The following is a 25,710-nucleotide window of genomic DNA, read 5'->3' on the forward strand; positions in this document are numbered from 1 at the left end:
ATGGCATCCTTGAGTTCTAATCAGTGCCTCCTCTGTCAAGATCATCGCACAGCTGGAGAGCTCAGAATTGGGGGTCAGTCCTGGGGCCACAAGATAAACTGTAGTTTATGATTAACACAGATTCTTTAACAGATAATACACACAGAATGAAACCAGCATTTTAGCAAGAGATGTGATTTGCAACGATTGCACACCAGTCCCCTGAGTTTCCAGTCCAAACACCACCAACAGATGAGGACGGTCAAAGGAATTAAGGCAGTTAACTAAAGAGTTAGAAATAAAAAATAAAGCCTTTAAATGGATAATATTACACAAACATTTGCCCTCTAATATCCTTACCGCAGTGTCGTTGGTGGTAATGTACACCAACACATCCGAGTTGTTTCTGCCATTGATGTACCGGTAGCAGTTCCACACACAGCTTATCAAGTAACCCTGCAAAGAAAAGGGACCTATTATTCTGTGCAGAAAATAAACCATGGGTGTTCTGCTGATAGAGCATACCCATAAATATGAAAATCAGCATGACAGAAGCATTTCCTGGTTGCAGTGACTGTGAGAATGTCTGGGGCTCTGTGAATGATCCAATGTTATTCCTCATACTGATAGAATTTGGGTTCTTCAGAATTGAGAAGGTTCTGGGGAGGCCTTACTGTGGCTTTCAATATATAAAGGGGGCTTATTAAATCAACATATTCTATGTGACTGGAATGGTCTGGGGTCATTCTTGCCTGACTAGAGAAAATTGCCAAAGTAAAAGCTTTTATTGACATCTGAAGTTATTTCTGACATTTTAAACGTTGTTTAAAATACTGGGGTTTTTTTCCCAATGTAAAACAAAAACCCCTGTAATAGCAGCAATAAACCTACTGCAAGATCATAAACTTCACTGCTTTTGTTCTTGGAGCTTGGGTAGTGCTGCCTCCTGTCAAACAACTAGTTGTCTCCACTCCTTTAACTGGTTGGAAAAAATGCCCACAGCCACCACCTCCTTCACGAGCAGGAGAGATTCCAGTTTGGGCAGCAGAGATGAGCAAAGTGACTGGAAGGAAGATAAGAGGCAGGAAGATGTGGAGGAGCTGGAACCAGATCCACAGGATGTCGGTAACACAGCTGGCAGGACTACAGCAGCTCTCTCTGGAGCTTTTCAACCCCATTGTTGGAGGTTATTTTCCTTCAAACCAAGACACCCATGTAATCATATATGATGGTGATGAGAACTTTGAGTTTTGATAGTGCCCAACTTATATTTTTAGTTAGTAGGTCTGCGGAGCAATTCTTCCACAGACCTAACACAAGCAGATTAAACTGCCAGCACTGAATTTGCATGTGTGTCTCACTGAGTGAGTCATACTTTTGTGACTCACTTGAACTGATGGCCTTCCAAAACTCTCTTATCCCTTTGAGCTGCCCTGTGCTTCCTCTGCCTCCAGAGCTGACACACATGAGCTGTGTTTTTCAGGATGCCACGTGACTCCCTGATGGCTTGTTTGCAGATCAGGAAGTTTTTTTTCCACCAGGGCTGAGCTGGCTAAAATCTGGTAAATTTGCTTCCTCTTTTTTCACAGTACCTTACAAACCCCGGACTGACTTGCAGCTGTTGCAGACTTTGACAATACTTTTGGCCATCAAATGGGGAGAGAAAGTCTTCTGGAATGAGCCAAGTCCCACGGGAAGATTAGACAAGCTTTACAGACCAAGCTGTGGGCTGTGCAAACCTACCCCAGGCTACTGAAACAAGGAAAGGCACATACATGGAGAATCATTGCACCTTTTCCAGAATTAAGTAAAATGTCATTGTTAATTTTTAGTGGCAATAAGTAGTTCAGTAGCTTTCAGTGCTCAGATACTACAGCCTGGGAAAGGCATAAGAGCCAATGCAGAACAGAGACTGAATATAGTACACTTCTGAGGGGACACAGCCTGTCTTTTTAAGAAACCCTTTACATTAAGCCTACCTATTTGCAAAAATATTTCCATACTCCTTCTGTCAAAATCCAACATGAGGGAAGCCCTGTTTTGGATAATACAATCCTATCTGGGAGAAGCTAGTGGGAGATTTATTTTTTAATGCTCCCATTCAAAATGGTGAACAAAACACACTTAACCCCACAATGAACCTCTACAGCTTTCCCAGCTCTGAACCCTAGCTCTAATCAGCCCTGCTCCTGCATGCAGGGGTTTTTTTCTCAGTGGGTGAGGTCTGTTCCTTGAATTAAGGAAGTCATCAGCCAGCACACACCAAGGAATTGGCCATGAGACACTGACCATCATAGGGCGGAGAGTGGTAGCAGCTCGGAGCATGTCCTTGTCCAAGTGCTTTGGACATGTGCTGCAGGCCTGCAAATCATGAGTCACAGAAACTTGTTTTCCTCAACCTGTAACTTTATTTAAGCTCATTCCTAATAATTATTTTCTGCTGCACTGTTAAATGGGGCTCCTGATTCAGTTACCAATTTTCCTTCCTGACAGACGTGGCTGAGGTTTCAAATACTGCTTTAAAATGTGTGGCTGGACCCACAGTATATAAATACATTGATTTTTATCTCAGGAGACTAATACTCAGATTTGAAATTGGCCCTAGATAAAAGGCCTGAACTTCCTCAGCCTAATCCACCCTTAGTGGATCTCCTGCCTACCACAGCAGACTGGTGACAGACACATTTTGGGGGAGGCAGCCCCAAGCAACCACCATGAGAAAGGACAGGCGTGTAAGAAGGCTGAACATAGAAAAAGGCACTGTGCCTACTTCTAACCAGCTTTCAGTCTTCCCCTTTGGATGGTGGGAAATTACTTGAGACCCTAAGGATCTGCAACCCACAAAACTCTGTCACCCTTCCTCTTGCTGTTGCAGTTGCAGATGTACTTGTTAAGTTGCATAACAACAGTAATGAACTGCAGAGCTGTGCTCATCAGATGCCTGACCAGAAGACTGACCAACATCTTTGTGGAAATTAGAGGTTGCTGTATTGTGCTGGTTCTTGTATCACAGCAAGTCAAAGTCTGTGCTGATCTGGGTCACAGCAGCCCTCTGGGTAACCCCTCGCTGGCAGCAAGTGCAGGGTGAACACCACAGACCCAGCAGAGCCCCCTTGGCTTAGTAGCTGCCTGCACTGAATGCCATTTGACTCCCCAGCTGCTTTGAATTTTCTGTTTATAGAGCTGGGATGGGCTTCAGTAACTGGTGTAAATGAGATAAAGATTTCTACACAAACTGAAATTTATATAAAGATTTCAAAGGGATGCTAATGGCAGACCCAGTTGACCATGTGTATTTCCCATGCTGGTGTTACAGAAAGAGAAACAATGGGTTGCTGTGCTGATAAAATCTGCCATTAAATTCATCTTCTCAGCATATGAGAAGGTGTATCTTGTGAATATAAAAAAGGCTGTATAAGAAAAACTGCTTAGAACTGAAAGAAATTTTGTAATTGGAAAGAATTAATAATATTAAACCAAACCACTGGTCTGCAACACTTTATATGACACCTTACAGGGGCCAGGACATCAGCTGTTGGCTCACAGTCACACACAGGGAGGGATGCAATTTAAAGCAATTGACCCCTGTTTTAGACATGCTTCTCCCATAAGCATCCTGCCATCATCAGTGCTGGGACTAGTCCCAGGCTTTTGTGGAATAGGTGGCAACCTCGTGGCTATGTATTGGCCATTTCTAGGAGTGGGGATCAGAGCTTGGCTGTTGGGGCCGTGTTGATGGTCCCAATTGCTGCTCCATCAGCCCTGCAGGAAGGCAGCAGATGCCAGGTGATGTGCTGCGGGTCAGGGCTCCCCCTGCCAGGAAAAATGCCTTTGGGCTGAGACACCAAATCTCTCAGGGTGAACAGAGAACGTCTTTCTTATCCTTTCCCATCTGCTGAGGACACCAGGACATGCAGAGTGGTCTCATCCCTAGGCTAAATACCTTGTAGATGCAGCTTATAGGCATATTATGGAGAACAGTGTTAATATTCAGTTTGCTGAAGACCAGCCTGTCTCACTGAACTGGAACACCTTTTGGCTGCCCCGCTAGCAGCTACCTCTTCCTACCTACTCTTCAGAAAGAGAACGGCCAAGGAAGAGGCCATACTCTCAAGCTGCAGAGTGCTTGGGGCAGTTTGTGGAAAAGGCTTAATCTGGTTGTGTTTGTGCTCATCTGAGCTCATCTGGGCCTTAGGAGCTTCCCCATGACGGGCAGGTTGAAGCCTCAATTGCTCTGTCTCAGAATCTGGGGTTGGCTGGAGGAAATCAAGGCCCTCTTCTCCAAACCAGCTGCAGAGGACATGATTCAAAAGTCACTGTGTTGGCTTATATGCAATTTGAAGTCCTATGTACATGTATATAACTACATTTGTGATGTCCCTCCTCAGCCAGAAAGGAAGCATCTATGTTTCATGGTATGCAACTCCAGTTCAGTTTCTAGACAAAGACAGTGAATGGAATAATGTATTTGGGTCTACTCTGAAAAGTGTTCTGGGTGAAACCACCTAAAACTCCCACTCGGTGCTTCAGATGCAAGTAAATTATAAGGACTAAAAAGACAAGTGCTTGTGTGTGGTTAGCTGGCCTGCTTTCTTACCACCCTCTCTTGTTTCCCTTCTTTTTTACAAACCCATGACTGCAAAACACAAACCCAGCATCTAACACTTTATAATCTTGCTTTCTGCTCAGTAGAGTTCTCCTATTCACGTAGCTTCATTCAAAACAAAAGTGTCATAATACCAAATATTTCTGAGGAATTAGGCAATTCTGTTTTGCATTTCCCACCAGATGAATGCAGCTTTTCCTACTGTAGCTTTTCCTAGGTCACAATGTTTTGGTTCCTCTACCTACTTCTAGTTGAACTCCAGAGGGAGAGGAGGCATATTTTTTTTATACACACTACCTTTCCAGTTTCGATATATAAATGTAGTACCATCTGTTAAGTCTATCAGAGATAAAATGTGATGCATCTGTGTGTATTCAGCTTTCATTGGATGGAGCAGATTCTGTAAATCTGCACAGCAGTTCTTCTGGAAACATAAGAAATTCAAATGAAAATGTGAACTGGAATTTAGCATGTGTTTCTGAGTGAATCACATTTTTGTGACTCATTTATATAATATGTTGCTAGAATGAGCATTATATGAGCCACATATACTCTTGGAAAAAACGTGTTTTACCACTTAAACACAAAATGAGTCTTCAGCACTATTAATTTCTTAGGTTTCTTGTCTCTGTAGTAAGCATCTTTGCCATTCCAATTTTAGTTGCCTTTTTTTTTTTTTTTTTTTTTAATAAGCTTGAAGCTTTCTTGACATACTTGATCAATGAAACGCTAGACCCACGTGGGGTAAAAACAAGCCATTAGCTGCACCGGAGAAATGTTTTTGAACACATTTCTTGTGGATCCTGATAAATCTAAGGATTTATTAAATTCACACATATTTCTTAGAAGTGCAAATAAAATCAGCTGTATGGTTGTGAACATATAAGGCCAGATGGCTAAACTCTACAGTTAAACCACAGAAAGTGAGCACAGCTTCCAACAGCACTTTAATACATCCTATCTGTTTGGTTTCTTTCACCAATTTTGAAGTAGCTTCAATAACCTAATCTACCTCTTTTGCCACAGTAACATTCCCTGTATATGCTGTCAAATGTGCTGTCTGGAAGCAACATCTTTGGTGTCACTGCGACTCACTGGGACAACACACCAGCATATTTTACAAGAGGTCCAATTGGACTTATTTTACAAGAGTACTAGTTGGAGCAACAGGTGGTTGTTTTTTCTGCATTAATTTGTCTGATCTTATTCTGAGCTTCCTCTGAACTTCTGACCCACAGCAGGTGTGGGCTGCCTCACTGGACAGTCAGCCTGGAGGTGGTGGTTTCACATGAGCCCTTTCTGGCTGCTCTGGGTGATGCGACATCTCCCCTTTGCCTGGTACCTGCTACCTCCAGCCCTCTCACCCACTAGGTTTGCATAACAGCAAATAAATTCTCATTCCCTGTGTCCTCCTGTTGCCTGGTCTGACAGTTCTTTATGGTGCTCCTCCCAGGAGAGATTGCTTGGATTTATTTACCTGCTCTACAAAACTCTTTCTGAGACGGCACCAGAAGGGAAGTCATGCTTCCAAAGGCAGTAGGCAACAAAACTGGCAAAGAAATTATACAATTTATATTTTGGTTTTTCTATTCCTTTCTTAATATTCTTAGCATTTGATTTACCGTTTTCAACCAGAAATGAACTAGTATTTTCACAGGTCTGTCTGTAACAGCTACAAGGTCCCTTTTACAAGTGGTCATGCTTACTTCAGAGTCCACTGCAGTGTTTGTGAAACAAGAGTATGCTTCCTCAGTGCCTCAGAACTTTTCACTACTGAGTTTCTCTACCATTTCCTTGTTCAGTCAGTCCATCCCATGAGATTCTCCTGCAAAGATTTCTTGGCTAATTATTATCCCTATTCTGAATGCCATTGAAAAAAAATGCTGTTGGATTTCCTTCTCCTTCCCAGATCTCTTATGAAGGCACTGAACTGCATGGGTTGCAGTGTTGAAAAGACTGATAATTTATTGTTATTCCCTAGCTACAGTCAGTGAGATTACCTTTTCTCCCTACACATCTTAGGGTGGTTTTTAAAGTTTTTCATGAGACACACTGCCAAACACGTTCTGAAAAAACAAGCAGTCTGTATTAACAGGCTCTCCCTTGTCCACTAGATGATCCACTGCTTCAAAGGATTCATAAGTCATGAGCCTCCTACAGGCACCACATTTCCCCATTGTGGACTATATGTTCCTGTGTTGGTCTGTGAGATTTGTCACAATTTTTTTCGTGATTCCTATAATCCTGTTCTGTATAGGTATCAGGCTGCTGGGGGTGTGGTTACCCAGAACTCTTCTAGAGACAGACCTCCCAGCAAGGGACATTCCATCCACAACCAGAAGTGGACTTTATACACTACAGTGCACTTACCTTAAAAGCCAAAATGATACTTATGAAAAGGAGGATAATCACAACCAGACACGTAGGGTTCACAGACATAATCTCTTCCTTGTATGGAAAATTGTTGGGCTGCATAAACAAAAATAAGCAAAACACTGTGAGTCAATCTCACAAGTCATTTAAGCGCCATTCAGCTAGTGCATTCTATAATTAACAGCTTACAAAGCTTCCAGTGATCAACTAAATTGGGAGCTCTCCCCACCAACAACCAGTTTCAGTAAGTGTGGCTACAACAAGCATTGTGAACACTCAGCTGCCATGGGTTCCCTGGAGGGCTGAGGGATTTGCTTTTTGCTTTAGATGTGGTGTGGGCTCTCTCTTCCTCGCTGAACACTGGGTTTGTATCTGACAAAAACTAGCAGAAGTCTGAGAGCTTTGCAGCAGGAAATATTCCACCATGGGAAATGGCAAGCAAATCTCGTACTTACTGAGTAATCACTTACTTACACTGGCAGTAGTTGCTAAAGAACAGTGGAAGCTCTTTCCAGAAAGCCAAAGCAGGAAAAACTGGACAGCATAACCCTTTCACCTAATATTTTATGACATTTCAAAATACATTGAGTCTATTATACTCCATCTTGTTTTGGCTAAATTTGGACTACTTTTCTAGGAACAGCTGTTAGTGCTGCTGTCTAAATGTGTGTCCCACGGAGTCATGGGTCCTACAGGGGAGCCACCTCATGATTTCAAGTTGAAATGTGGAAATGTGCCCCAGGCCCTTCTGTTACCACATACATGAAATAGAGGTGACAAAATGAATCTTCCTGCATAGCACAGGCTCTAGTGATTTACAGCTGTGAAACACTTTAGGATCAGTGATAGAAAAACATCCCTTAAAAATGTTTTACTGTATTTTTTATTGCTTAAAAACTCCACGCCCTTTAAAATGAATGTTCCAAATAGTTCTGAAATACTGCAAGACACAAGTTCCTGTTTCAGTTAGAATAAACCATTGTTCATAGACAGAGCTGTTCTCCACAATAGATAGCTCCACTGCAACAGTAGCTCATTATATCTGAACGCAATAGTTCCTTCCACACAGCTCCCTTTTCCCTTACAGGTCTAATTACTTAACCAGGCCAGCTCTGCATCCTTGTCAGGACAATTAACTAGACCGAGCTGTAACTGTATTCTTGGCAACGATGGTGTAAAACCAGAGTAACCCCTTAATAACCCTTATTCCAGCACACAGCCCAGTGCATCAGGAAATTATCTTTTTTTTGGACAGCTGCTACTGAGAATAGCTCTTTATTTAGCGCTTCCATGAACTGTTCAGAGTGGTTAACATCAACAGCAGCTGTAACCCTTTGCAGATAAATGTTACATAAGCACATTTTCCGCTTCTTGACAGCAATGTTTCTGTTCCTGTACTGAATTCCATGGCTGAAGTTGTTATCATGTTATCTTCTTTGTCAAGGTACAGCTTTTGTAGGGAACTAGCTTGCTATAATTCAATAAGTTACTGCTATCTTTTTTTTTTTCCACAGAAGGTTATTCTAAGTACAGTGGATGCAGTCACCCAGAGACCAAGAAAGCAAGATGATATGCAAAGAAACAATGCACTGCAAAATTAAACAAAAACTTTATATGCATAAAATTCAAGCATTAATGCCCCAACCTGCCCTCCCGCTTGCAGGAGCGACACCGTAAGTTAGGAAATTAGAAAGTCCAGTCAGTCCAAGGACAGTTACAGTAAATCTGTACCCAAATGATTTTTTGAGTATTGACCTACCATTAAGAAAACAGTCAAAATAGTTTGCAAATGTAATAAAAAATTCCTAATTTGGACTTTGGTTCTCCTAAGAAGAACCTGGTTTTTGGGAACCAGTTACTGGTCGAAGACTAGACAACTGCATGCTGGTTTTTGGCCATAATCTAATGGGCTATTTCTAGACATCAGCTCAAAAGGGATTTGCATTGGGGCAAGAGGAGGGCAAAGGGGCAAGAGGAGGCAAATGACCAAGTTCCCACTTCCTTGAAAAGCAGGAACATCTGCTGGAGCAGGAACATCCAAAAAGCAGGAACATCTGCTTCACCTGGTGAAGTCTGGTGCAGAATGTGCTGCTCAGCAGTGCCTGGCCTTCCCTCATAACAGCACCAGTGTTACAACAAGTATTTCAGCAAAGCCAGGAGAGCACATGAGGAACGAATACTGTGGTTTGTCCCCTCCAGGCTCAGCTTTCTGAGTCTCTGTCCTGAAGAGACAAGAGGTGTGAGCAGCCCCAGCGAGGCGGCGGGTGCTGCACCCATGCCATGGTCAGCCCCACCACAGGTGCCTGGAAGATCTTGGTGCAGGGTGTGAAAACTCAAGTCAGTCCCTTCTGGAGCTTCCAGGCTTCCTGTGTGTGAGACAAAGCTTTCAGTTCTCTGATGGATAGCCCAGGAGCGTTGGGTCAGCGTGGAGGAAACCCCTTTGTCTTTTTTTTGCAAACTGGGCTGGGCCAGCCTACAAGCAGTCTGATCCTAAATCACAACTACAAGCCCCTTCAGAGATGTAGGAAAACCAATTTATAAAACCTGAACCTCTGGCAAAGAAGCAGGAAATACGGTAGGAAGCATCTCAACTGGCTCCTGTCTCACCCAATATAGGGACCATCATGGAACTGGTGCCATTATGCAGCCCTTGGGGTCCCATCCCATGGCTGCAGCTGTTCCCAAAATCTCGTTAACTCCCATGGAAAATAAGTACCAAGAGTGGTTCAGATGAATCAAACCACTGGCCTTCACTGACTGCGATGATGAACTTAAATACTGATGTGGATACATGAGGTGGGACAAGAAATTCTGCTCCTGCCTTGGGGGTTTGCTCTCCTGTGGGAAGACCAGTAGCTGAAATCCTGCTGCTGGGAAGGTTCCAGGCACCAGGCTTGGTACTGCAACTTCTGGAAAAAGATCAGTGTCAAATGTTGTGCAAGGTTTGATGACACTGAGACTGAAATACATCTGGGTGGGAAAAATCAAGCCTATCACTGGAAACACAGGAGTGGTTTTGGAGCAGAACATGACGAAATTTTCTATACAAGCAAAAGGTAATTGTACAGGTGTTGCACTGGCATGCTAAAGTCATAATTATAAGTGTCATTTATAACCTTGTCATGGGCGTGGAGAGGGCTGTGTGCATAATAATACAGCTGATACACTTCTAATTTTAAAAAATTGCTGCTTATTCATATCAAAGCCCTATTAGACACTTTTAAAAAGACTCTACAGCGTGCATGGAAAGTACGTTTTTACTGGATTGCTATTGTACAAACACAGAAGAAGAATAAAATGACAAAGGCTAAAGCCATTTTTCATTCCCTCAGCCTGCCTGCGTAACCTTTCACGTCTTCCTTCCCCTTGGATCACAAAAAATCCACTTTAAAATACAGTGTGAATTGTCATTCCAAGTAACAATCCTCCAAGTATCAAAATCTTACAAAATTGAAAGAAAACAGCAATGTGTCTGTAGAATTTGTAAAGCTCTGCTATGAAGTTGGTGGTACTTCTTTGGAATTATAAAATGGCATTAAAATGTCAGAAAGGATATTTAGGTTTTAAGCTTTAGTTTATAGGAAAAAAATCTTTAGATTAATCTCTTTTATGTTCTCTAGGCATTTCTCCATGGATTTAAAAGCATGACTGGTACCACTTGAATTGTTAGGCAGCAGCTTTGCAGGCGTTCCCACAGTAAAGCTACTTGATGTACTTCAAAATTTTGCTTAGATGAACTGTCATAGTCCTGCACTTTGACTAGAAAAAGGTTTGCATAACTCAGTTGCAAACCATCCTGTTCTGCACCTCTGCTTCAATTCATTTCATATGCTGTTATCAGATGACAGAAGATGAAGTGTTTAATTTGAAGGCTTTAAAATGCACATATATCAAAGATTTAGTGGGGTTAAATAAAAGAAATGTGCTTTAGGTCAAACTGCTTTAGATCTCTGCTTAGACCAAGAACTAAAATAATTTTTATTTTACACATGTTGGATTTGTTGTACACAAAAAAAACGCAACAAGAAGTTTCCAAAGACACTGCTCTCAGGAAAGAAGCCGCCACTATAGACTGATGTTACCAAACACCCTGTGAACACAATTGCAACATTTTCAGCTATGGCCTTGACCAGCTTCTTGATATGTACTCATCATTCTGCTAAAAGTACATGAAGAGTTTCCCAGTAGCTGTAACTCATCACTGACAGACCGAAATCTGGCAGATGTGCACCAAAATAACTATGTAATGATACCAGATAATAGTGAAGTAGAAATGGCTAAAGAAACAGGGTTTTCCTCTCATTAGAGCAGACAAAAAGTTCTTCTGAGACTGCTAGATTTATTCTGTTACCAAATGCACAGTTTCTTCCAGATATTCAATAATCGATTTGAAAAACAGTTGGGATTTTTCATTTACCTTACGGAGCTGTGCCCCCTAAAATATAATTTCCCAGATGCAAAGCAGTTTTAGAGGAACAGAAACTGTAAGAATGCCAGGAAGAAACACAATCCTTGTTTCCTGCCTACCCTGGTAGACCACTGCAAGGGGGGTGAGGGCAAGACAACCCTAGGGCTCATTTGCAAACCATCAGGAGGGATCACACCCGAATAGCACTGCAATTATGGTGTAATTGCTTGAATTGATTTTCATCTTGTCCCATGTCTGAATGCTTGATAATGGTGGATGTGCCCTTGACCTCTCCCCTTTACTTCTGCCCACTCAGACAGAGTGTATTTACTCTGAACCAAATGTAACAACCTTATGCCAACAGCCCCTCCAGGTAAGGGGACAAAGGGTTCCAATTGAGCCATTTGTGCTCAGGACCACAGCTAAGACACAGGAGGCATAATCAGCTTCAAGGCAGATGCAGAACAGCTTCAGAACTTTTTTGAACAGGTGACATTAACTGTACAAAATTCATCACACCTCTTGGCATTTTTTCCCCATCACTAATCTCCAACACAAACGATAAAATACAAACTAATCCTTGTTTCTAAATGAACTTAACTTGGACTAGCTTCCAGCTGCTCATTAGCATTATGCCTTATACCTAATTTAAACAACCTTTTAATACCTCATTATTTTGCATATGAAACCTCTAATGGCACTACCTGTGGTCTTCTTTCTCAGTAAATGAAGCAGGAAAAGCTGATTGTCTCTTATCATACAACAATATATCCAGCTTTTATATAGGTTTTTTAAAGGAACTTTTTCTGCATGTTCTCCGACTTCTAAGCATTGTGTTTTTACAACCAGACTCCCCAAATAGATGGAGAAAATCCACACTACCAACAGAGAAGGGAAGTCTCCCCTACCTTACTATTAATTGCTCTTTTTTCTGTCCACAAATCCCAAGAACAATTTCAGCAAACAGCAAAACAGCTGAGGGACTCTAGTTTTCGCACTTAAATCCCTAGGCTGCTTACAGGGTCACTGCATCCCAGGCACAGTTGTCAAACCTTATGCTCATCTGTATTGTTCAGGCTTTTACATTTCTTTGCATTTATCTCTGTAGCACACATTAGTGGTTGAACTCAAGTTCTCAGGCAGTCTAGCTCAGTGTCAGCCACGAGTTTTATTAGAAGTGAATTTGCAAGGAAAAGTCACAAGTACTGCCACTGGGAAATGCAGAGATGTGCTCACTCTGGGCAATGCAGGGTAGGGTCTCCCAGAGGATGACACAGAACAGCCAGATTATACTGCTGCTCACAGCCTCCCACCAAAGGACTGAATCCCTCTAGACAATAAGCCTGGAGAATCTCTCCCATGGCTGATATCAGCTATTGTGAAGTGCCTCTTGGGGTCCAACATTATTAATGCAAGTCAGGAGGCGCATGAAATCTACTGCTGATTCCTGGAGACTGTCCTCTACTTAAAATAGAAACTCACTGGCAGATGGTCAGCTCGACCAGAACCCTTTGCAGTCCGCCAGCTAACCTCTCCTAATCCACGTGATACATCCTGTATTGATCTAGTGCTTTATTGATGCTCTGAGCATCATGCTGCGAAGTCAAACATCTCATGAAAGTCCATTATGCCCCTGCCCATCTTTATTGATGAAGTCAGTAATCTTGTCAGTGAAGGAAAATGAGTTTGCCTGCAGGACTGATCTTTCATGAAACTCTGCAGGCAGTCATTAATAATTTTTTCTGGTCTAATCCATTATCAATTGACTGTCCTCTCAGCCTCAGCCCTTCTGTTATTATTCTGCTTGGTAGCAATGTCAGGCTAATCGGCCTATAATTATCCTGGAAATCCCCCTTGCCCTTTTGAGCACTGGCAGTTTAGCACGCCTGAAGTCCTGTGGCATTTCATTACCAGTCCAGAATATGATTTACAACAGCAAGACAAAGGTGTGTGCAACCAAAGATTCAACACTCCAGAGCAGCAGTACAGATCACAGCATGCTCTGCTGCACCATACCCAATCCCTTCCAAGGCCTGCTCTATTTCTGCTACAGAAGGACCTATTATCTTTTTATCTGCAAGGAAATAAAGGGATGTTTTAGCACACATTTCAAGAGGAACAGCTGGTCTTTGCCCTTCTAGTGACTCAGCTCCAAATGTAGCAGCAGATTTTCAGCAGAAGAGCAGAGGCTTTTAAGTGCACATTTCCCAGCCTGTTTTTGTCCCTGTCGTGTTCTTGCACATTGACCAAGACTGAGTAAAATCTGGTTACAACTCATGCTGGAGGGTGGGGGGAGTTCTGCAGCTACACAGATGCTTGTGCTGCCACAAGAGCAGGGCTGGCACCGATGCAGCAGCAAGGGTCTGCAGGCAAACAACAGGCAGGAGGGCTTCAGCAGTGGCAGTGCCAGCTTTGGCACTCCCAAACCATGGCTGTGATTTGCTCTTTTCCACTCATATCTCTGAGAACCTTTTGATTTATTCCTCTGCCTCTTTTCCAGTGCCCCATCAGCTGTGAATGCAGGTGGGTGTTAAATAAGATGAACGATAACAGGCTCCTGATGCACCCCAGCTCTCGCTGGCATGACACATTGTCTCCTCCTGCAGATTTGTGCGGCTACTTATCTGCCTGCTGTTTCTCATCACCTGTTATTTATACTGGCCAGCTTTCCATCCACACAACAAAGTTCACAGCCAAGCTAATCTGTATTCAGGTTCTCAAGGAAGATTTGCAGCTCTGGCTTCTCCAGAGCTCTGTGACTCCACATGAACCCTTCTGGACATGGGACGTGGTTCTGTGATGAGACAGAGGCTGGTGGGCTCTTGTCTTTGCTCTAGGGGGTTGTGATCACACCTTGTACACTTATGCAATATTGGCCATAGATGTCTGGCCAAAGCAGAATGAGAAGGGAGCCTCCAAATGCCCCTAGGACAGAATCCAAAATGTTTTCTAGCAAAACCAAACCTACGCTCAATCAAACTCCTGCCTAATTAAATGTGTTATAGCTACTGAATAAACTAAAAGGAGCAACAAAATATCCTTGAAATAGTACAAAAATAAGCCACTGGATATGAGCACAATAACTCTGAATGCAAAAGCAATTATTTATCATCCATGTCTTGCAATATGAGTCTCACTCTAAATGAATGGTGCTGAGAGCTTTCACATCATTGCAAAACTTCTGAGTTTTTCACAAATACTGTAGTAAGTTAGTAATGTAGCCTTGCAGGGATGTTGAATTCAGACTGGCAAAGACTGAAAGAACTTCTCAAGGACTGTTTGAGAAGGATACCATTGGCTAGAAATATAGGACAAAAACTGCACCTTACAGAGATTTTTTCCCCCAAAAGCCTATGAACATCAAGTGATTTACCAGTTGACGGAGGTAGTCCTGAATTGTGCTGGGATAGACGAGTACACTGATGGCAACCAACGTGTTGAGAGCAAAGTCAAAGATCTGGTAACAGAAGAAAGGGATGATCCAAGCAGCATGTTGCTAAAAAGGAAGTAAATAAGAAGCTCATCAGCCATAAGTTAAAATAGAGGAATATATATCTTTCTACAGGAATCTAAGGAATGTTTGACATTATGGAGTATTAAATCAGCTAAAAGAAGTATGACATTCAGCCAAAAGCTTTGGCCATGGCAATTTGGCTGCTATACTGCAGTAATATGTGCGATGCAACTCCCACATCTTGTTACATTAGGAGATTTAGAAACCACAAATATTTTCTCTTTCTAATTAATAGGATTAATGTTGGGACAAACCACAGGCGTGGGAGGTGAATGGGAAAAAATTCCCATAATTTTGATAGGTACAAGATTCAGTTCTCTGAATTCAGCATTTGCTTACTCATATTGAAACTGAAGACAATCAAGACAACTGCAGTAGGGGGCCCTGGGGTACCACTGATCTAAGCAATCAGTTCTGCTGCCTCTTCAACTTCTTTTTTTTTCCCCTTCTCTCAATTTTCAGCTGAACAAGTAAAGAAGCAATTGCTAGAAAACAGTTTTCTTAATTTTGTTTCTATGGAGTTGTGTAGTTCACTTTATTCATGTCTTCATTAAACATAATGAATTACCTTATATGCGCCATACGTAGCCATTGCACAGATCAGAATCATAAGGAGAGAAATTGCGGTGGCAATGCACATATCTGGAAAAGAGACACATCAATGATCACAGACAAATTCAGAGCTTGGTTCAGTTATTTTGCCACCCCCCTCTTGTGCAGAGCATCTCAAAGAGCAGGGTCAAAGAGCAGCATCTCAAAGATGGGGTCAGGTGCCTTGTTCATCCATTGCTGGAAGAAATATCTGGCTTTTGTGGGGAACTTCCTAAATGCAAGAAGTACAGACAGCGCTTCTGTCAGCGCAAGCCTGCAGCACTACACTGTGCTGACACTCACACTAACACTGTGCAAACCACTACGGCTTCTATAAGACTATGGAGATGAATGGTCTAATTTTTCTAAGGATTTTCAAGAATCAGAAGCAGTTTTGACAAGACTGTTTTACTGGTGGTGCTGGTATCTGTGGTCAGAATGTGTCTGCTTTTCTGCACTACAGATTGTTTCTTCACCAACAGCTGCTGCATACCATTGCTCATATATCTCTATACTGGAAAAGGAGCAAAACTGGCAGATAAAGGCACCTTACAGCAGAAATAACATCTTGAACGCTTTCATTTCAATCAAGAATACTAGAGAGATATATTTATTAATGAAAATGCATAACTATCAGGAAAGTTAAAGCAGTAAAGAAAGGGGAATATTCTTTAAGGTTTTGACTGGAGGAATTACAGGACTCCTATTTTTTTCTTCTGCTGCTGCTCAGCTTTCAATTAACTTTTCGTTAGATTTAAGAAGCTCCTAAGCCATGAAGAGCTGGAAAGAGATCCTGGGGGAAAAAATTACACTTTTGGTCTTTTCATATGCACCTCCCTAGACACCATTACAGACCACTATCAGGAGATCAGAAGTGAATTTCTGAACTTGACCTTACAGTGCATTTGGGAGTGCAATGGAACATTGTGCCTATTTTTCTGAGGTTAAGCCAGTGCACAAAAAGGATAGAGGACGTGAGGTACATAGAACACGGCTTTAGAGATCCCACCTCTGTTGGTATCTGTGAGGTACCTGCTGTTCACATTGCTGTCACCAGCTGCATTTAAACTACCTGCCCAGATGAGGTATGTGGAGGACCTCTGAGATGTACAAACACCTGACAGTGTTCAGGGTGTTCATTACCCTGACTCTGGAAGCATTCAAAGTGTATAGATGAGATCATTTCATCACAGAGCTGCCACGACATCTAACTCCAACACATGACAAGGAGCATCCCACAGCATGGAACACTCCCCAACTCAGCTCCCAAGTTCACCCAAGTCTTTGAAAGGGTCTGGGAGCTGTGGACAGGTCTCACCTGCCACCACCAGGAAGCAGTGCAGGCTCACCGAGGTCATGGCTGAGGAGGAAGGACAGGCACTAAGTCTTGTCTGTCGTTATTTCCAGCCTACCAGAATGATCTTCCATGCAGAAAACGAAAGACCCAGTCCTTGATCCTCCTGCGCCTGAGGGAACACAAACTTTGCCCTAGATGGCACTAATCCAGATTTCTGCTGGCTCTTGATGCAGAGAAGAACCTGAGATTTGCAAAGCTGGCAGGAAAATGAGGAGGAGGAGACTACTGCTGGCAGGTGAGGACATCTCCAGAGCTGTTTATGTTATCTGGCTCCTTGGGCACTGTACCTCCCAACAGCTGGATTATGGACTTCAGAACCCAAGTTTCTCCTTTTCCAGAACACTGCCTGTCTCCTACGTTTCAGGATTCTTGTTCTCTCTCTCTTGCTCCCAAAGTTTGTCCTTGTGATTGCATAGGGACTCAGAAGAAGTCCTATGGCAGGCTACTTCCTAATTTAATGGATTAAATTTGAAGGATAAAATGCCCTTTCCTGCACTTGGAGGAGCACATTCAAACCACTGTAGTTCGATGAGGCTCTGGAGCACAGATGTCCTTTCTTACAGTACAAATGCTTGAATCTTTTTCTTATTGTCAAAATAAGCAGGACTCACCCAGGAGAGGGGCCTGCACTCAGCAGTTGAGTTTAGCTCACCCTGGCACTCCCCAATTCCTTCACAGTGGCTTCCTGCAGCTCAGCTCATGGGTGATACACAACGCCATCGGGAGGCAGCTGGGCTCCATGCTCATCATTCAAGAGGGAAAGACATCTCAGTGCATCCAAATTGCTCTTCAAAGGCACCTCCTTCTCCTCTTAGAATGGGTAGAGAATCCAGACAACCAGTGCAGTGTTTGAGCTGCATTACCTCAACCAGTCTCTAGGTTTTTAGGAGCTGTAAAGGCTGTGTGCTGTGCCTGTTCGAAATGATCTTCTGAATTTTGCCCTCAAGAGGAAGAAGTGTCCACAAAACATACCTCTACTAATAAAAGGTACTGCAGCCCCTTAAGACACTTCTGGTTGTGTGGCCATTTACCCTGGCTGCCTACATACATTCTGTGAAATCAAAATTCAGAGCCAGGGCCCAGCAAACTGCGATGAACTTGACACTGAAGATCTGGTCTGACACACTCATTCTCCCTGTCTCCAGTGTCTCCCTAATGGTGCTCCACCATGCCAAGTCCTAGTTGGCTCAAGCTAGTTCTTTCTCATTTAAGGCTTCATTGGGTTTTTTGAGCTGTGCCAGTTTCAATTAATCAGAATGAAACTAGATATGCAGCACATTAAATGAGAAACTGACAGGGGTGTGTGATTTGTTTTCCAGCCATGCTGTGCTTTCTATGGCAATGATGGCTAGAAGGGCTGTACTTGGACTGCTGAAGGGGTTATCCAGCCTACTGTCCTAGATGGCTTGAGTTTTCTCCTTGGGTTTAAACAACTCAGTTGAGTTTTAATTCTTATACCTTGCAATGACATCCTACTTTCCTGCCACTTTGGAGAGAAGATGCTGGGCAGAGATCCTATCATGGGGTACTTGTGCGCACAGCAATGTGCAGCTTGAGTTCCCTCTAATTCACCTCAAAAGTTTTTCCTCGCCTTCCCCTCTCCTCTTGCAGAGGAGACTGATGGTGGGTGCTGAAAGGATATGGAGGAGCAGCCAGCAAGGCTGGTCCCTGAGCCAGGACTTGTGTGGAGTGATGAAGACCTCAAATCCTCATCACCTGCCCCAGGCCTGGAGCTAATCGCTGGCTCACAGCTTTGACAGCAGGGGCCAGAAAGGTGCTGATCAGCCGCCTGCAATCCTCAGGCAGTTTCTCCCACTCTCCCAGCCTTTATCCAAGAGCCTCCTGATTGCCAGCTAAGGATTACTGCCTTGCTCTCTCCTCCAGGCTGCTTGTGCAAGCTTGATGCCACTGCTGCCAGCCACCGAGCAGCCTCCTGGGTCACAACCTGCACAGCAGCAGCATTTTCTCCCTGCGAAACAGAGGGGGGCGATGAGAAGGAAAGAGTATTCTGCACCTTTGAGCCCAGCACATTTACTCCAGAGTATAAAATTAGAGGGGAAGATGCTGCCCTGAATATCCTGTGCTGGGAATGGATTTAGTTTTTTGCCCCTCTCTGTATCTGGGACTTGTACTACATAGGTGGTGTTGATGGGCTGGGACAGGAATGTACCTACTCCACACCACCTCCATTTATCCCCCAGCAGATGTTCAAGCCTGCTGTCTGTAGACTTCTTTATAAAATTTTTCTATTTGAATTAATATTTTTAAGTCCTGGGTGCATGTCATATTCAGCAGAGAGATCATCACATTATTCTCCCCTGCCCTGAGATGTCTGCTTGTCCTGTCTGCCCATCCCAGGGCAGGGACACGGGCAGATTTTGACCTAAGTTGATGACATCGGTGTCAAAGTCGCTCTCAGTTTCTGTAGGGCATGCAGAGGATTTTAATCCTTGTTGTCATGTGGCCTGTGAAGTATCACACACATCTCTGACACTATGACAGCAGTAAATAAAACCATGCAACATCCACTACTTGTCTGGGCTGTAGACACGTCAGGATGGTGGTCTGTGTGTTTGAAGAAGCTGAGCAGAAGGCTCAGGCAAAACCCTCTGGGAAGTCAAAATGAATTATAGGGCTTTTCCATCTCCTGCTCTGAGATTGTTAGTCTTTTAACAGCAGCAGTATTACACTGAGCAACTCACACATTTCTAATTTTCCCTAGTCCAGCTTCTAAACTCCCTCAGGAAATAAAAGAAAAGAAAGATGAGACTAAATGAGCTCAGCTGAATATCCAGCACAGGAGGAAGCCTAGCACTTTACCCAGCTCCGAGATGCACATCTTGGAGAGTCACACAAACTACACACACTGGTGTCTTCCAGTACCTCCCTCTGCCACATGATAAAGTCTTGGCAGACTTTCTTCCCCCTTGCTTCCTTTTCTAGAATAGAAAGGAAAATAAACAGCCTGGAGCTTTTTTCTAAGTGTTCAGGTAAATCATTTCTCTGACTAATAAACCAGGTATTTTGGAGCCTCTGGTGATGCCCCTGGAACCACACTAAATCCTGGAATTAGAACTGATTTTGCACTGGTAGTTTCAAGCTGTTTGCAGTAGACTGGCTGTGGCTCTGCAGATGGCAGGAATTCTTCTCACTGCTGGAACAGAAAATTGAAAACTCTCCATAAACTAGGAACAGCTAGAAATAAATCTGAATACAAATACTGCGGGAATCCTGGTTTCTTGGAAGTCAAGGGAAACCTGTCATTAACTTAATTTGACTACTGTGACACAGCTGATATGTTTTTTTCCAGATAATGTTTTCAGATCTTTTATGAGGGATCCCTCTTACAGGAGAAAGAGAAAGTGAGTAACAAATTTTACATGTCAACTCTGTGTCTGCATTTTTTTGTTGTTGTTTGCTACTGACAGAAGCAACAATAGCAATGAGAATAACGACTATTAGTGTTTGTGTCACTATTATTTGTCATCAGAAGTACATAAACAACTTTGGGACCTTCTTTAGCATAGAAGATTATGTATCTTCCTGTATTTCATACACATGGTTTCAGTGCATGGAGCTAACCTGAAAAACATTTCTTCAAAAAAGACAAAAGTAGGAAAAGAGAAGAGTATGCGCAAGTTTTTCTGATGATTTACCTCATAATAAAACATTTCACTGCATTTGAATAAACACAGTCATGCTTAAAGAAAAGAAGAAAGAAATTATCTCCTGCCAGCTATTTCCAGTAACCATAAAAGTCAGTAGCTTGATTCAACTGCCTTTACTCAATAAGGCACCAAACCAGAGGGAGTCAAAGAATAAAAGGAGACATTAATTCAAGTGTTCATTCGTAATTTAACTGCCTGTGAAATATTCCCTTTACCAAATGGAAATGAGGGTGCTTGGCCCATAAGCCATCCTTTCACAGTATAGCAGGGTTCACTTCAGAAGCCTTGATAAAAATATACAGAAAATACAATTTTCAAGTGTAGATGGAAATCCCCAATGTACTTTATCTGACAGCTACTGCATTACAAAACAGAATTACAATTTTAAAGCCTAGGGCACTGGCAGGCCTCTGATGTTGGCTATATAAAACCACACTGACAGACAGTCATTACCAAGGTTAATCTCTGAGAATTAGGACAAGGCAGTCAGTTTTAATATGTCAGAACCAGCTAGGAGCCCATCTGTATCTACGATGGTCCTTACTTTCTTAAATCCAGTTATATAAAAAGATTTTTAGTCGGAAGTTGTAGGTGTTTTTTCAGTGAAGACACAATAAACTAGCAATCATCCTTTATCATTAATTCAATGTAGACCCTCAAGGCATATTTGAATTAAAGACCTCGTGGAAATAAGCATCCCTTAAATGACACCCGGTATCTCTGACACAACAACGGGCAATTTCTTTTCTCATGTGTGGGGCTATTGCTTCTCCTACAGACATTTTTATTGACTTCAGTAGGAATTAGGAAAGGACTTAGAACCTTTAGCTGTGGATGGGGGGGATTCTGAGCAGAAAGACACCAGTGTGATTAGCAAAAGATCTTGTTTCAGACTACCATGAGAAATGTTGAATGTAACCATCTTGTGAGCAGAAATGAAAATAAACAGACATTTTAATCAAAATCACATCGAGGGGAAACTTTACTAGATATGAATTAAACAGTTAAATCAACAAACCACCAAATAATTTGAAGAAGTTATGGAACAAGGAAACATTTGCAAAGGACAGGAGGTTTTGTAGGAGACATGAATGGCCTAGCTTACCCTTCTCTGAAACTATATTGAAGATCTTCCATGATGTCTTTCAGTAAGAGAAGGAATTGCTATGTGTTATTGCTAACATGCCTGTGACTATACAGTTGATATTTGTATTTGCATCTATTCGAGCAGGTTTGTGCAAGTCATGCCACATGCACAGGGCGGTGATAAATACATCCAACGTGAATGAACATACTCAGCTGTCTGAGCAGCAGTGTGGGTTCTTGAGCATGTGCAGGCACTTGGGATGTGGTGCTGGAAGGTGCAGAGACTCCAGATGTCCCACTGTCCTGCAAAATTCCCCTGGGGCTTTCAGCACCATGCTCAAGGATGCACCTCTCTGCCAAAGGCTGGCTCTGCTCCTGCCAAGCCAGGACACAGCAGAGCAGATGGACTGATTACTAATAGGTAGGTGGCAGATAAGGTTACTACTAGGAAACAAGTTTGAACTATGCCATGACAGCTTTCTCAATAAAAACGCATCTGTAAGATACAAAGGTGAAGCAATAATTAGAAGAACAGTAATTACTGAAATGATAGGACAGTTACATTAATGCTGGAGTAATGAGTGCTAGTAATTAGGGAATTTGTACTTACTGGCATCATCCATAAATTCAAATTCACCCCCTAATTCAGCACTAGTCAGGTGGTACTGGTCAGGATCAGTCAGGGCGCTCAGCAGAATCAGCAAGACCACTGAATTTATAATCTACAGAGAGGAAAAAGGGAAAAGGATCAGTCTGTGAACGCAATCCATGAAAAACCTCTGGGCAGCACATACCCAACCATGTTTCACACCAGCTAGACAGTTACCACTGCTCTTTCAGACTAAAAAACATGTTAGCACATCCACCAGTCATTTTGAGATTATTACAAATGGGTGCTGTAAACAAGGACTATCAGCATGGCAGAACTAGAATTGGGGACAGACCCTGTAAAATTGCTAGATTATCAAAGAGGAGGTTGATTATTGGAAAATGCTGTATTTTAAGAGGCCATGAGTGAGGGGCTGGTTCAGGTGAGCTGCTAATAAGGCCGGGGGGGGAGGGGGAGGGCAGGGGTGAGAGGAGGTGGCAATGTGAGCTCCGTGTCTGATGCTCACATTTCTGTGTCATATGGCACAGACGGACATTCACGTCCACCAAGACCTTGGCTATGAAATGCAGTAAGTGAATTAATTGCCAAGAATATCAAGTGATTCAGTAGAAGGGGATTGTCAAGTATCAGCTATGAACGAATCAGAAAGGTAGCCAAGAGCTGTATTTTAAAACAAATCCGAACACAATTCTCATATCACTTTGAAGTGAAGAGAGCTAATTGCAGAAAAGAAGATTGCTCAGCGTGAAATAATGCAGCCAGGCTAAAAGCTTATTCTACAGAACTAGGAAGATAACTGATGAAGAAGCAAATGGAAAGACGAAAGCTGAAAACAGTACACCTGGAAAAATGAATTTTATTGCTTTGGTTCTCACTTCAAAGTCATCCTAATCTGATCACAGGTTACTAACAGCAACAAGAAGATGTAGAAACACAGGTTATTTCAAGACATAACAGGCTAGAGAATTTCTCAGGTAAGATAAATCCTTTTTGATAGGTAAATTCCATCAAGTCTAGCTGATACCAGATCTGTTAGAAATCTTTGAAAACTGCTGAGAATAGACTGAGTTCACAAGACAAGAAAAGAGCAAGCACAGTTTATGCATTTTCAAGGCAGGAAGGTCATGTAGTGAATTTCTAGATAGACTGTGAGGTTTATGAACAAAGTAAGAACAGATAATCAAGCAGTCTCCCCATTAACACTTCAAATTTGCGTGGTCACAAGTAACAATCACCGCGGGCTTGTCAAGGACAAACTGTAAGTAGTTTATCTTATTTTCCTTCTCTGACAGACGGACAAGCCTTATGGAGAGGGCAGAAGCAGTAGATAACATCTCTGCATCTTAGCACACCTTTTGACATGATGAGATTCTCATAAATGAGCAAGGAAAACCTGGTTTGGTTGAATGTGCAGGAAGGTGAATGTACTGCCAGCTGGGTAACTGTACTGAAAGAACAGCTGTCATGGATTTAAGGATTCACAGCCAGCACAGAAGATATATTGATTAAGGTTTTCCAGTATTGTTGAGAGACCTGTTATTTCAAGTCACTTGTAACTGCTACCTTTCTCTAATTTGCAGACAATGCCAAGTTGTAAGCACTTTGGGAGATAAGAAGAAAATTGTTTTGAACAACTAGAGCAGAATTCAGACAAGAGAGCACAATTCAGCACCAAAAAGCATAGAGAAACACGTTTGTGAAGAACTTCAGAAGAACGTGAGGCAAAAAAACTGAGTGACAACTGCTCAGAAAGGAGTTGGGGTGTTAAAATGAATTAACTGAACACGACTCAGTGGAATCCCATAAGCTCATCTTTGCGGCTGCATGGTGGTGGGCAGTGCTGCAGAAACCTGGGTATTAGATGAATAAACTATCCTCCCACTTGCCCTCCATGGGCCCCTGCAGAAAGGATACAACTCCTACTAATATGTACAAGGAAAAACGTTGGGGATGATCCTGCATCAGAACAGAGACATCTGGAATGTAGGACAGATAGGGAAAAAACTGGGGATGCTTAGCAAGGAAAAGGTAGGGGCAGGTGCTCTCAGTCTTTTATGAGCAGAAAGGTGGGGGGGGTGGGGGAGGGAAAGAACGAGACAACAGACCTTCCTCCAGATCCACAGAGTAAACAGATCTGAATTATAGCAAAAGAAAACTTAAGTTAGACAGCGTGGTGAACAATAAGAAAAGAAGCAGATAGAGATTGTCTGCAGGGGGTTAGAGATCGTCATTACTGCATTTTTACATAGAATAGTTAAATAGCTTTGTGTTGGGAATACTGCAGCATGATGTCTTGGCTTTCTCATGGTTTTGAAGACGTCAGATAACTATCAAAATTCAAAGTTACATTCCATAAATCTCACTGAATTTTAACATACATAACTCCATATTGCAACTTAGTTCTTGTTTTATACTCCTTTGTGGAAAGCTAGAAAATATAAGCCAGTAATAAATACGTTACCTAAGAAGAGTACTCAAAATATCCAAGCAATAAGAAACCATAAATGCACAGTGTGTTGCTATTTTAAAGACATATTTTTTGGGTACAGATATAGCTATGAAAATTCATAAAATACTGACTTATGCACTACACTTTCTCCTTATGGATATGTCCTGATTCAGATAATGTGATTGTCAGCATTGCCTTACATTCTGTATAAGACATAGATTGTGTTTGCCTGGTCTGAAGTCTGCTGCAGTCAGTAGGAATCTCTCAAATGCTCTTTAGTTTACTACTTTTCTGTTCTCTCAGTTTGTTCTCTTGAGATCCTCATAATCATCGGAGCACTTTCCAGCTGTGCTGTCAGCAGTGCAAGTGAAATATACCACGTGTTTTCTCCCTCTTTCTCCCAGAAACACACGCACAGTTGAGTGCATTGTGTTCATCAGGGTTTTCCTTCTGTTTTGAAAGTGATGTAACTGTTGAACTTTGGGGGGAAAAAAAAAAAAAGCTTTAATGCATAAATTCCATGTGTCTAAAAAGTTACTGATGTATTGTTTTCCAAGGACACACAATCAAGGACAAGAGCATAAAAAATTATTCCCTGTTGGTATATGCAGTTGATATGAGAGTTGAAATATCCATTCCAGGAAAAGCAAAAGAGATTCCTGTGCTCTTTTGATAGGGCCAAAATTTCCTTCAAGATGTTTTACGTTTCTTCAGCAACAAACAGTGTAACAACCCATTAGCAATGCTTAGAAAGCATTTTAATTATGCAAAGTTTCATAAGCCGCTAAACCCTATAACTTCCCAGTGAGACACAATGGAGAAACTGAAACATGCCCATGGATGGCCATACAGCAGTGAGGTTGTAGCAGGATGCTCTCCCTGGCATGAGGTAAAATAACTTGATCAGTGTCCTATTTGCAAAGCTAACAGCGGTCAATGAAGAAGGGGGATTCATGCTGCCTTCGGTGTTGAACAATGCTGAAGCCACGTCTGACTCAATCCCAAAGTTAAACATCCTGATAGCGAGATGAAAATGTGGTAGACCTGGTAAAATACATGGATAAAGAAA

General features: G+C 42.3%; 1 protein-coding gene across 3 annotated transcripts in view; it reads right to left on the minus strand.

Annotated features, from left to right (window-relative positions):
• The window catches only part of LAPTM4B (lysosomal protein transmembrane 4 beta), a 59,998-nt gene that overhangs the window by 19,511 nt on the left and 14,777 nt on the right, over positions 1 to 25,710 (minus strand). For all 3 annotated transcript variants that reach the window (XM_066178151.1, XM_066178159.1, XM_066178143.1), the window contains exons 2-6: positions 22,193 to 22,304; positions 15,449 to 15,522; positions 14,740 to 14,862; positions 6,956 to 7,054; positions 340 to 435 (exon numbers count right to left, since the gene is read on the minus strand). In XM_066178151.1, the coding sequence (XP_066034248.1) occupies positions 340 to 435; positions 6,956 to 7,054; positions 14,740 to 14,862; positions 15,449 to 15,522; positions 22,193 to 22,304 (504 nt within the window). The remainder of the gene's footprint in view (positions 1 to 339; positions 436 to 6,955; positions 7,055 to 14,739; positions 14,863 to 15,448; positions 15,523 to 22,192; positions 22,305 to 25,710) is intronic.

Source organism: Chamaea fasciata, unplaced genomic scaffold (genome assembly GCF_029207755.1).
Source record: "Chamaea fasciata isolate MVZ Bird 193981 ecotype frontalis unplaced genomic scaffold, bChaFas1.0.hap1 SCAF_1, whole genome shotgun sequence".
In the NCBI taxonomy this organism is placed as follows: Eukaryota; Metazoa; Chordata; class Aves; order Passeriformes; family Sylviidae; genus Chamaea; species Chamaea fasciata.